Genomic DNA, 12,126 nt, shown 5'->3' on the forward strand with positions numbered 1-12,126 from the left:
ACTGTAACGGAATACAGTTACTCATATTTTGTATTTTAAATGCGTAACGGCGGTACATGTATTCCGTTACTCCCCAACACTGAAATCCAGGCCTTAAGGGCCAGTGCCCTGCGGGGGGTCAACACACCTGAATCAAATGATTAGTTCATTACCAGGCCTCGGGAGAACTTCAAGGCATGTTGCGGAAGTAATTTAGCCATTTAAATCAGCTGTGATGGATCAAGGACACATCTAAAGCCTGCAGGAAACTTGTTGGACACCCCTGAGTTAGGGTTTCTGAGGTGACTTGGAGATAAAACATAACATACTGCAAAATATTTAATTGGCGTATATTTTTTATTATCTTTATTACTAAATGTTGATGTTATTCAAATATGTTAAAAGATAGTGTGTACAGAATTTTTTTTTTTTTACACAAACAGTAGAAGCACACCAGCCACCCATGGCTGTTCTGGGGTACCGTCTGGATTTAACGTTGTCTGATCTCTCTCGGCTGACTAAAACACGTTTGTCCTACGGTGACCACCACAGCTTGGATTATGTATGTGAATTGGTAGTGGAAAGACAACAGAATTCAGTTGACTTAAACTGCAGTCTACTGACATCTAGTGGTGAGATTTTACACACTCTACCTTTAAAACACATACTTGGGCAAGGGATGTCAAAAACCCATTGTATTTCAAGACCCACATAAACACTTTAAACTTAAATTAGTTTAAAGTGTTATGTTTGTATTTCAATACATATTTTGTGCATTTTTAATCTTGCATTGAAATATCCCTAATATTGTATTTTTTAGGAATTTTAGGAATGCATATGTTGTCTTTTTTTCCAATGATGGCATAATAAAATAGCCACTAAGACTTCCTTGTTTCTTGCCACCCATGTAAAACTGGCATTGTTCTTTCAATTGCAGGAAAACAAGTTAAGGAAATGAACACTTAAAAGTTTGAACTCATGGCTTCAGTCATATTTGTTGTGCTCAACTGCACTCCCCAGGGGATCATCAACAAGAAGTGAATTGTTTGCCTAGTTTTACATGCCCATTATCTGTATAAATTTTAAAAAACAAACAAAAAGAAACAAAAACAAAGTGTAAGTGTGAACCTAAAACAGCATCCTACACATACAAGAAAACAGTTAATATTCCCAATTGTATCAATAGTTTATTACATACCATCTCATAAAAACATTTTCAACTTTTTCCACATATAAACACCGCAAATTGGTACATTTACAAATCTTCAACCATCCAAATTCATACAAAAAAGGAACACTGTGATAGAGCAATACACAAGACAGTCTATTATTACAATGACGGCATGTACTGTGTGTATGTATGCATGTATAAACCTCGGCATGTAAGAATCTCTATGTGCGTTTGGCTATAAAGTCCAGATATTGTGATCAAATATTTACTTTGATCAAATGTGGATTAAAACCAGTGGAGACACATATACAAGTTAAACATTTTGAATGTCAACCTGATTTAGGCACTGGTGACAGGCTGATTAGGAATGAGGTAACCTGATCAGCCATTGGGTAATACTGACACCACAGTAATTTACCAGTGTGTGACTTCTCAGAATAAAATGTTATCTACATTAAGGACCTTTTTCCATCGCTGTATTACAGTTAAAAGTTAAGTTTTAACCACAGAACAAGAAATTGTACTAGATATTCCTAACTCACCCTAAATCAATTCATGTTTACTGTATGACACAAACCACAAAGACACCCCTTATTTTTAGTTTTTCTTTTTTCCTTTTTTTTTGTCGCCATGATGCTAGTTTCAAAAAAAGTGAGTCAAAAATGGTCATGCACACACTCACACAGGCGCGCACACACTCACACATACGCACATGCAAATAAATTAACATGGAAAAAAGTAAACAATTTCCAAATGACAAAAAAAAAAGAAAAGAAAACCAAACCCAAAACATCTTTTTGGTTGGGTTTTAAAATGTGTGGCTAAATGCAAAAAATACATAAGATAGCAGCTTAAATCATGGTACATTCACATGAGTTGTTTACTACTACTAATCTTAGTGGCATAAACAAGGTAAAAGTATTCATGGTACACATGTTCCAGGCTGATCGTGCAGAGTGGAGACCGAGGCTAAACTGAATATTGATGTGCAATTTCGGAAACCACAATGTGACTGAGAAACTGTGCAATCAAAGAAAAGAAATCCCGTGTCCTTCTTGTGAATTAGCAGTTTGCACGTCGTGGATTCACATCACAGCGGTCGGCTTCTCCTTCACTGGGATTTTCTTTAATGTAAGAATCCCGCTGTTGTTGAATCGAGGCTGTCTGCTTCGGTTACAGCGGTGGTTCACGGAGGACGTATTAAGATGCAACGAGCTCCGATTTTTTATTTCAGTGTGGCTTCTTTACTGTCACCTCACTTTGGGCTAGGAACATGCGGAGAAGTCCCAGATGCCGGGGACTGAGGGGAGCTCTGGTAGGTCCGCAACAGCACTTTGTGCTTGGTGGCTTCCTCTGTGCGACGGCTTTGTTGTTCCACCAGGAATTCTTTAAGTCGGCTGGAGGCGAAGGTGAGAGTCTGTCTCCTGAGCTTCATCAGGTAGGAGTCCTGCAGCCAGGCATGTGTGAAGCAATCTTTTGTAGTCGGGCGGGCCCTAAAAACATATTAGGTAGCATTTGATATTGTTCTTGTTTAAAAAAAAAAACTTACAATCAACTTTTTTAAAATGATAATCACCATGGGTAACTGCTCAACATCTTCTTGAGAAATGCAGAGGCACTTTGAGACACATTTGGGTACAGTTTCGTTGGGTCAAACTTGGCCATCAGGATTTTGGATTCAACATGCTGAGGGTCCTTATCTTCAAAGGGGAGGTGACCACTAAGCCTGGTTGAAGAGACACAGAAAAAATAAACAGTCAGGTTGCTTATTCCAAAATGTAAATATGCAAAACATCGTATTTGTTTGACTGAATTTAAATACAATTCATCCTATTCACTCTGGCGTTAAGGGTAAAGGTCATTAGTGGCACGAAGCAAAAAGAAAACTTACATAATGTAGGTGACAATGCCAACAGTCCAAATATCTGCAGGAGGACCAACCACTTCGCCTTTCACCATCTCAGGAGCTTGGATCACATTTATCAGAGGATGAAAATTTAGAAAAGCAGAAGATTTTCAGATTTAGTAGAAAATCCTTCCATCAAAAATATTAAGCATGTAGAGTCTGCATCTCTTGATCCTTACCCATGTACTCCAGCGTTCCTGGTCCTGATTCCTGCTGCTTGAGGCTGAGGGGGTTGAAGGTCTGCGCGCTCCCAAAGTCCACAATCTTGATGGCGTTGAGGTTGGTCACCATGATGTTGTCAGGCTTGAGGTCCAGATGGAGGATGCGACGGTTGTGGAGGTACTCGACCCCCTGGACAATCTGGATCAGGTATCCCACCACATCGTCTTCAGAGTAACGAAACCTTTTTGTCAGTGAAAGAGGGGGTTCACATGTGATTATAGGACACAGACAGGGAGAGTTCAAGCAGCATATCCTGAATAAATTAATGCTAATTTAAATTTAAAGTGTTGAGAGATTGATGAAAGACTGATTCATTGCCAGCCTACATCACCTGAGAGCTCAGCTGATACACTTTTATGCAATCAATCTCATTTAGGGCATATTCATTTTATATCTTCAAGCCACTTTGCAACCCACTCCATTCCTAGCTTATCTCTGCTGCTCCCAAATACAGCCATGGTGTGAAATACAACTTAAAGCAGAATCAAATAACAACCTCCTTTTCAACCTTAATGACTCCAAGTAAGAATCTTCTTTTTAGACTCCTGCTATGCAGGTTTGTCTGAGTTTGTGTGTCAGTGTGAGTCAACATATCCACCATCCTACCTGTCTATAAGGCTGTATAGCAGCTCTTTGCCAGTGCAGTACTCTGCCACCAGCACCAGGTAGCGTGGTGTGATGTAGGCTTCGTGGAGACCCATGACTTTTTCATTGTGAAGAGATTTCAGGATTTCGTACTCCTTCAGGATCTCCTGCTTGTTCTCTTGAATGTAGGGAATGATCTTTGCCATGTAGATTTTACCCGTCGCATTCTCTCTGCACTCTCGGACGACTCCAAACCGACCCCTGCCAATGATAAGTCCTGATTACTTTGCACAACGCAAATAAAAGCTTGACCATGTGAATAGATTTTTTCTCAAGTTATAACTTTCAGAGTAACGCCAAACAAATATAAATTTAACAGCAGTCTCAACATCTCTTTGATTCACCAGCTTCTGAATTTCTTGTTATTCTAACTCTGATGTTTTTTTTGCAAGATTCATGTCTTTTTTCCCCAAAAGGACAATATCTATCTCACCTCGCTTTCTCATCTAGGAAAGTGTACGGTTTCTGTGGAACTCCCTGTCGTAGAGCAGTAGAGGGTGTAGCACGTCCCGATGGGGTGCCTCTGGCGGGGGTACTGGCTCCATCACCGATGGGACTCAAGCTGGAGGTCTGTAGTACTTGTGGGGTAAAGGACACCGGAGTTGGAGCCACACGAGCAGTAGCAGTGATCATGGGGACATATGTGGGTACTGAGGCCACGGTTGGTTTTGTGGGGGTTGAAGGTGGGGTTACAAGAGAAGGTGGGGGTAATACAGCTGCAGTCTGTGTCATAGGAGTCACCACATTTACTGGACTCTGAGGTTTGGGGAGGACAAAGGGAGAGGTTGCTTTGGAGGTGGATGATGAAGGGAGAGTGGGGCTTATTTTTTGTGTGTCATCCACTGTTGCACCTGCAGATGGCAACAAAGGGTTTGTTGAAGGTCCAGAAGGCAAGGAGGTTAGAGGGGTAGGCGTCACCACAATTTTAGATGATGGAGATGCAGATTGAAGAGAGGATGCATCAGTGAGGGCTTCATGTTTTGGAGTAGAGGAAGTGGAGGTGATGGTGGAGACCGTTGATCTGGGAACGCTATTTTGGACTGGTTTGTGTGAAGGGAATGTCACTGAGGAGGTAATCACAGGCGTAGGTGGGGTTGGGGCTGTCTTTACAACAGCAACGGTAGGTGAAGGTCCTCCAACTGTGAAAATAGTTGAAGGTTAAATACATCATTTATTTACTCAGTATATTAGCTGCTTTTACCAAACTCCAGTTTTTAAACATGTTGTTTGTTGCGTAGCTTTCTTACATTGGTTTGTGTTTGGTTTGAGACAATGTATGTGGTCTGGATGCATTTCATACTATGCCGTGGCACTACCAGTTAATGAAAATGCAGGATTTTCATGATTTTGTTATAGACTGTATATAAAAAATGGAAGGAGCTGCCACAAGTTAGCATTTTGACCTTCAAAGTCTTGCTTAGTTTTAAACCAGATATTATAGAAAAGACTGGATCTGACTGAAAAGCATCGGATATTGATCCTAGGGTAGCATCTTGTCAATGACAGACTTACCAGGTCTAAAATCAAGATAAAGACCCCCCAAAAGAACCCCCCAAAATCAGACAACTACCTTTGAGCAAGTACTTGGTGATGGTGGAAAGGAAAAACTCCCTTTTAAGAGGTAGAAACCTCCAGCACAAACAGACTCAGGGACAGCTACGTGGCAATTAAGTCCATTAACCCATTAACAAAGAGTCATATATCAAGTATGGTCATTAATATGGTCACTAAAAAGAGAAGGGGTTTCCCTTTGCTGGCTATTGGAGGGAATGCAGTTCACTTGTAAGACCTTACTAATATTGTGACACACGATGGGATTTAATTGATAGCTTGTGCTTTGGTGTGATGCTTTTAGAACAGTTTTGTTTTTCCAGCTCTGTGCAGCGTTTTGTCCATGTATGCTCGCTCTTTGACAGGCAGTATTATACCTGTGGGCGCCATGCTAACTGGGCTACAACAGTTGCTGTACGGCCCCTGTCCAGCCTTGTTCACACAGGCCACGCGGAACTTGAAGGTGCCACCTGGTGGCAGGTCTGTGACATTGTAGTAGCAGTCGGCAATTCCAGTGGCTACAGTTAACCAGTTCGAATCACCTGCAGGACAGAAAGGAAATAAAGAGCATAAGATGTTGCTATAAGTTGATATGAAACTAAATACTGAATTTTGATTGGTATCAAATTTACATATTGTACGAATGATTCTAGGTATAAAAATGCTTGGTTTATTATTAGAAAACAAAGGTGAATACATTAATGCAACATTTTTCTATTTTGTCCTCTTTGAACGGAAAAACAACCAAAGAAAAAAGAAGTAGTTGAATTAATATAACACCAGATGGCAGCATTGATCAACACATAAAGTAGTGATTTTGTGAATAAGAAGCCTGTGTTCAGTTTGCCTCCTGAAAAATAATCTGTCATTACATCTCGTTTTCTGTAAAAGCACGGCGAATCAGACCTGAATTAAAATGTAAATTAGGTAGTGGCACAGTGTTTTGTGCGAACGTACATTAATTCTCCCTGCCAAAGATTACTTTCTTTTTTGATCAATGATCAGTTAAAAATTCAGAATCTACTCCCTTCTTCATCTGCCAAATGATGATTCATTGGCCATAATGAAAAAAAATTCTGACAGCAGCTCTAGTACACTCACTATTCCCTCGTGGACTGAGTCACTTTCTCCATCTAAATGGTGCCTGTAGATTTGCAAACTATCATCTCTGGAGGATTCTCCTCACTGGGTTAAAAACCTTACAAAAGTTACCTCTTAGGAACTTAAAACGTAGAGTTAAATTATTTTATCCTGATGTGAAAGGCCATAATGACATAGTACACAAAGGGATTTTTTTTTTAAAACAAACAATGTGAACAAAGTGAACAATGATCTCCTCTAATCAGAAGTATTTTTAAGGAGAGAAACTTATAGAATAATAACTCACCCTCTGTTTTTCTTTCCAGAATGTAGCTGCATGGAGATTTTGTCTCAGATGGCTTCCACAGCACCAGGGCTGTGTTGTTATAAGTCTGAGGAACTTCAGGGGTCCCTGGTCGTTTGGGGACACCTTCATTGGATGAAGATTGAAAAAAGAGTTGGAATTTAAGGAAAGAGGAAAACAACAAGTAATGTAAGTATACACTGTAAGGACTGCCAATGATCTTAGTAAGGATTCACAAATACCTACACATAAGAAATTGCAGGGAAATCTATTTGTGTTTAAAAGAAGAAGAAAAAATATTGACCAATATACTGAATTTTTAAATCACTAAATATCGGTATCAGTCTTACAAATCGTATATCAGCAGGCAGTACCAACAGACTAATGAACTGAGATGAACTGAACTAACTAAAGAAATGAGCCTTTCAAGCACTCAAGGTGGGCAATGTTGAAACTACATGGGAGGCATAAGCAAGAATGATATTCTGGGGCCTTTACAGTAAATATTCTTACTTACTTACCAAATATCAGTTTTAAGCTACCATATTTCTATAGATATATCATTTTAGTACCTAAACTGTTATCGTTTTGTTGCCTAACTATAGTAGCTTGCAAATAAATACCTACCATTAGCTTTTAAAAGCTAAATATACATAGAATGCTAAAATCCTAACGTGATATTGAAAAATCGATGGTTTTAGCTAAAGGCATATTGCATGACTTCCAGTGGACTTGGATTTTGGAGTATGTCACATTGTCTCTACAGAAGCCTTTTTGGTGGCCAAACTATAGGACTATCATCACTTGCTGTATGTGGGAAAAAATATTTTTAACTACCATAGCTACTACTGATCATTTTAATTCCATATAGCAAGACATATGATTTCACAGGTCTGATCCGAGTAGGCTCTTTTAGTTGTTTGTGATTTTACAAGTTTGTGAGTCTTATTTGTCTGAATAAATATATGTGAGCAACTTTCAGTTGTGTTCAAACCTTGGTAAAAGGCGCTACCTGGTGCTAACAGTGCTAATCCTTGGTGTTATTGCTGTTCGATTGTTAATCATCACTCACGGGTGGATGTTTTTTTTTCATTGCACTTTACTGCCTTTTGTGTTTGATATTCAATGCTAAAATGTTTTCATGTTCGATTATTGTTACTTTCTTTTTCTATAAACTGTAGATTTCCTCTGCCATGTTTAATCTTCATCATGGTTGTTGTTTAGTTTATATTAGATTTATGTAACAGATCTGATCACTGACTTATATGAAAATATAAAACAATTCAATTTAATGTTTGAGTTGCAATGAAATGAAACCAAACATGACAGGATAATTTGGTGCTCTATTTTCACAAAACATTTCCTTTTATGATGGCCCACTAGCAAGACAATGGAAGGGAGATAAGCTGTCTCAAGTAATACTACACGGCCAAATCTGTAGGAAAACATTCAAAAGCAATCGACTGCACCTGACATCTCAAGAAATATACTTTCCACCAAAGCCCCAAAAGTCTCATTTTTTTCTGTTGCATTTGTAAGCAGACTGCTGCTCTTAATATAGCCTCTTTGTGCAAAGGCATGATTGAAGTTTAGAGTATGCCCTGCCCCAGTTGGTTTTGATCATCATGTACAAAACTGCAGGGAATACGGTATCATTTACTTTTAATAGGTGATAATTATGAGAAAATCCCAAAAATCCATTAAGTTAATCTACTGTAAAATGAATCCATTGGCAATAATGTTCATTTTAGTGTTATTATTCATACCATTCTCAGTGCAATTAAAATTCAATAATGTAAAATGCATCACATTATGAAAATTACTGTATGTCTGGCAGGAAAATGAGCAGCTCTTCCTCTGTGAAGAGTGCTACGTTCATGTTCTGTTGCTACTGCAATGTATGGGGCTGGAAATGGTGTACTGGAAAACTGCAGTTCCTCAAATGACCACTTGAGACATTGCTCCAAAAATAAGATCCCCACACACTACCATCTAAAAATGTTCACCTTTGCAACTTCTGCAACTTCTAATCAATATATTTAACAGACAGGTACAAAAAACATTTTTAGTCTTTATTGCTAACGTCCCCACTCATGACAATTGCAGGAGAGGGTGGAGAAATATATGTATTTTTTCCATTCTATAAAACAAAAATTTAACTAAAACGTAAATAGTTATGGAATGTTATGGAACAGACAAGTGACTTACAAGCTATGGAAAGAGTACAGGAGGTAGTAATAGTAGCTATGGGGTTGGATGCTACACATTCGTAAACCCCGGCGTCTTTATAGGTGGACTTTCTGATCATTACAAGCTGTCTTCCATCTGGGTGGGAGATTAGGTTGACTCTGTCATCCACCTCCAGTGGTTTCCGATCTAGAATACACAAAAGCATTAACGAATTATCTCCACTATTTACATTATTTTGATAATTGATAAAGCTACCTTTAATCCATGTAATTTGTGGTTGTGGGCTACCAGCTGGAAGGCAGCTAAGAGTGACAGGTTCCCCCTCCAGCAGGACGTGGTCTTTCAATTTGATGTGAAACACTGGAGCAAAATCTGAAGCAGAGCGGACAAACTGTTGGCTTTTTGCCTCTTCTTTGGGGACGCTTGAGGGCAAATCAGATTGGGAAGGCGTTTTGTCTTTCTTGCCCCTTGTCAAACCCCACCTGTCCCACCGTGACCTTCTCTCACTCTCAGAATGGATGCTAGAAGTGGATTCAACTGATTCCTTAGACCCTGAGGCGCCAGTTTGTTTTGCTAGCTGATTCTCAGGGATTCCCATTCCTTTGAGTCCGCGGCCCTCAGACTGAGAGTGACGGTGGCGGGTAAACAGGGGTGTGCGCTTTCCCTCTGAATCTCCTTTTCTCTCTTCAGACTGACTGCGTATTTTTGCAGATATTCCTGCCACTTTGTTCTCAAACCTCTGTTTCATTGCCAGGACAGGAGAGTCTGTGACCTTGTGTAAATCCCCTTGAGCCAGCTCTTTCTCTGTGTCTTTATTGTTCCTCTCCTCTGACTGAGTCCTTAGTTTGGCAGAGATTCCTGCCACTTTGGACTCAAACTTACGCCTCATGGCAGATACAGACGACTCCTCAGCTTTTCCTCGCTCCCTGTCATCCACATTCTTCTGTGTCCCTCCACCATTCAGTTCCTTTGTATCCAAAGACTTACTGCGGCCAACAGCCCAAGACACTCTCTTGTTTTTAGCCGTTTCCTGCACATTGGATTGCTTATCTTCTTGTGATTTCTGAACTTTCTTCTCAGTGGATGGTGACCTCTTGGCCCGCAAGGAAAACCTTCCAATTAAACCAAGGCCTGTTTCTTGGTCATCTCTTCTTAAATCTTGAACAGATTTCGATTTCTCCTTAAGTCCTGATGATACCATTTCTAGAGGCGCCCCTCTTGGTGCAGGCCTATAAATCTCTTCAGCCCCCTCATTTGCTTTTCTACTTAATACAGGCGATTTCTCCTCTGATTTGTTTCTGGTGAGTTTTTTGAGGCCACGGGTCAAAGACGATTCTCGCTTTTTAAACCTCGCTTCAAAGAGCTCCTCTGAGTCAATGTCTTTGATGTCTGTTCTGAGAATAAGCTGGCGAGGGATGGAAGGAAGGTCTGGGTTTGATGAAGAAGAGACAGAACCTGGAGATCGCTCAGGTGTTGCTACTTTGGCAAATACTGCTGGATGTTCCGGGGATGAAGATGCATCTGCAGACTTTGTTTTGGCTATAGTAGAAGGATCCTTGGATTGGGGTTTGTCAGATGTTTGAGACTGCCCTGCAAATGATGCTTCTTCACTACTCTGTGACATTTCCTTGTCTTTCACTTTCTGCTTGCTGATATGTAATGCCTGGTTTTCTTTCCTCTCTTCTTCATCCTCCTCCTCCTCTATTATTATTATAGGAGTAATAACAGAAGGATACGCATAATCACATTCTTCTTTGTCTGCCCCTTCTATTTGGGACTTGGTCCTTTTTTCTTTCATCCCTTCTTCCTCACCAAGTTCGCTCATATGTTTTTCCTGTTGGTCTGGTCTTCCCTGTGCTGTGGTTGAGGCAGACTCCGCTTTTGTGTCTTCTGTTAGTGCAGACATCGAGGTTGCCTCCTGGAGCTTCTTCCCTACTATGCTAGAACTACCCACAGATGGTATCTCTAAGGGGGCTCCAAACCTTCGGTGCAGGGGCATGGGCTCAGAATCCCCCTGAGTGAAAGAGGTACTTTTGCGAAAAACTTTAGTCTTTGGCGTGTCTTCTCCTGGACTCTCAGAGGAAGCTGCTCTGACGAGTGTTGACGGCCCAGTTCTTGATCTCCTCAAATTCCGATCAAGGGATCCTGTTTGCCTCTCATCTTTAATGCCGAGTGTTTCAAAAAGGGGCCCTCGAAGGCCACTCATATTTTTGTCCACGTTTCCTCCCCTGAGCAGCCGTTGTCTCATCAGTTCCAGTTTTAGGGCGTAATCCTCCTGGCTTAACTTTGTAGCCCCAGGGCTTGGACTGCGATTGGGTAGTTCCATGGAAACAGCCTTTTTCAAACTCTTGTTTCTTTCTTCTGATTCCTTTTCTGCACTTTCTTCTTCTGGGTCAATGTGGAGAAGCAGCGCTGAATCGGCAGAACTCCCCCTCCTCATTGTAGACCGCCTGGCTTTTGTCTGGGATTCGTCTGACTCCACACTTGATCCTTTTTTCAAGGGAGCTCGTTTTATATTTTCTGTTTGCGCCTCATTTGGGGTTATGTCTTCATCTTTTATGCATTTAGTAGCCCCTCCTCTATTATTTGCACCTATGCTTTCCTTTTTCCTTGTCCCATCTGCAATGAAACCGTGCCGTCCCGTGACATCTTCATCCCCTGGGATCTCATTGAGGGAGACCCTGGAACCCGAGAAAACCATGGACAGTGGCATAGGAATAAAGGGAAGCTCATCCACATCTGCATCTGAATCAGACGAAGAGGAGGGTGGCGGGGAGCCTTCTTTTAAATGCCGGGCCACAGCAATGGAGACATGGCTGCTTGAGTCATCTAGGAGCTCAGGGATGGACCGCATCACCATTTTGGATTTATAGCTGATGAGGGAACGCTGAAATAGTTAGCAGAGGATTTTGTGGGATTAGTCTCTAATCTAAGTACGCCCCTGTTTCCAAAACTCTGTATAAAGTGTGAATAAAAGCAGAGTGCAAATCATTTTAACCACTTATTTAACTGTAAACCAAAGAGCGACCGAAGAATCTAAAAGCCTCAGGTTGCATGTTAAATGTCAAAGTTCATGAG

The 12,126-nt window shown here is 40.7% G+C and overlaps 1 protein-coding gene across 12 annotated transcripts in view; it reads right to left on the reverse strand.

The window, feature by feature from the left end:
- Positions 1–833: 833 nt before the first annotated feature.
- LOC120738609 (striated muscle preferentially expressed protein kinase-like) overlaps positions 834–12,126 on the reverse strand; it is a 59,107-nt gene continuing 47,814 nt past the window's right edge. For all 12 annotated transcript variants that reach the window (XM_040040067.1, XM_040039985.1, XM_040040840.1 and 9 more), the window contains 10 exons: positions 9,304–11,935; positions 9,067–9,234; positions 6,862–6,984; positions 5,852–6,016; positions 4,357–5,062; positions 3,885–4,124; positions 3,236–3,459; positions 3,042–3,117; positions 2,727–2,876; positions 834–2,643 (listed from right to left, as the gene is read on the reverse strand). In XM_040040067.1, the coding sequence (XP_039896001.1) occupies positions 2,406–2,643; positions 2,727–2,876; positions 3,042–3,117; positions 3,236–3,459; positions 3,885–4,124; positions 4,357–5,062; positions 5,852–6,016; positions 6,862–6,984; positions 9,067–9,234; positions 9,304–11,935 (4,722 nt within the window). In that variant the 3' untranslated portion in view covers positions 834–2,405. The remainder of the gene's footprint in view (positions 2,644–2,726; positions 2,877–3,041; positions 3,118–3,235; positions 3,460–3,884; positions 4,125–4,356; positions 5,063–5,851; positions 6,017–6,861; positions 6,985–9,066; positions 9,235–9,303; positions 11,936–12,126) is intronic.

The sequence above is a fragment of the Simochromis diagramma genome, unplaced genomic scaffold (assembly GCF_900408965.1).
Source record: "Simochromis diagramma unplaced genomic scaffold, fSimDia1.1 OVJJ01000411.1, whole genome shotgun sequence".
Classification (NCBI taxonomy): domain Eukaryota; kingdom Metazoa; phylum Chordata; class Actinopteri; order Cichliformes; family Cichlidae; genus Simochromis; species Simochromis diagramma.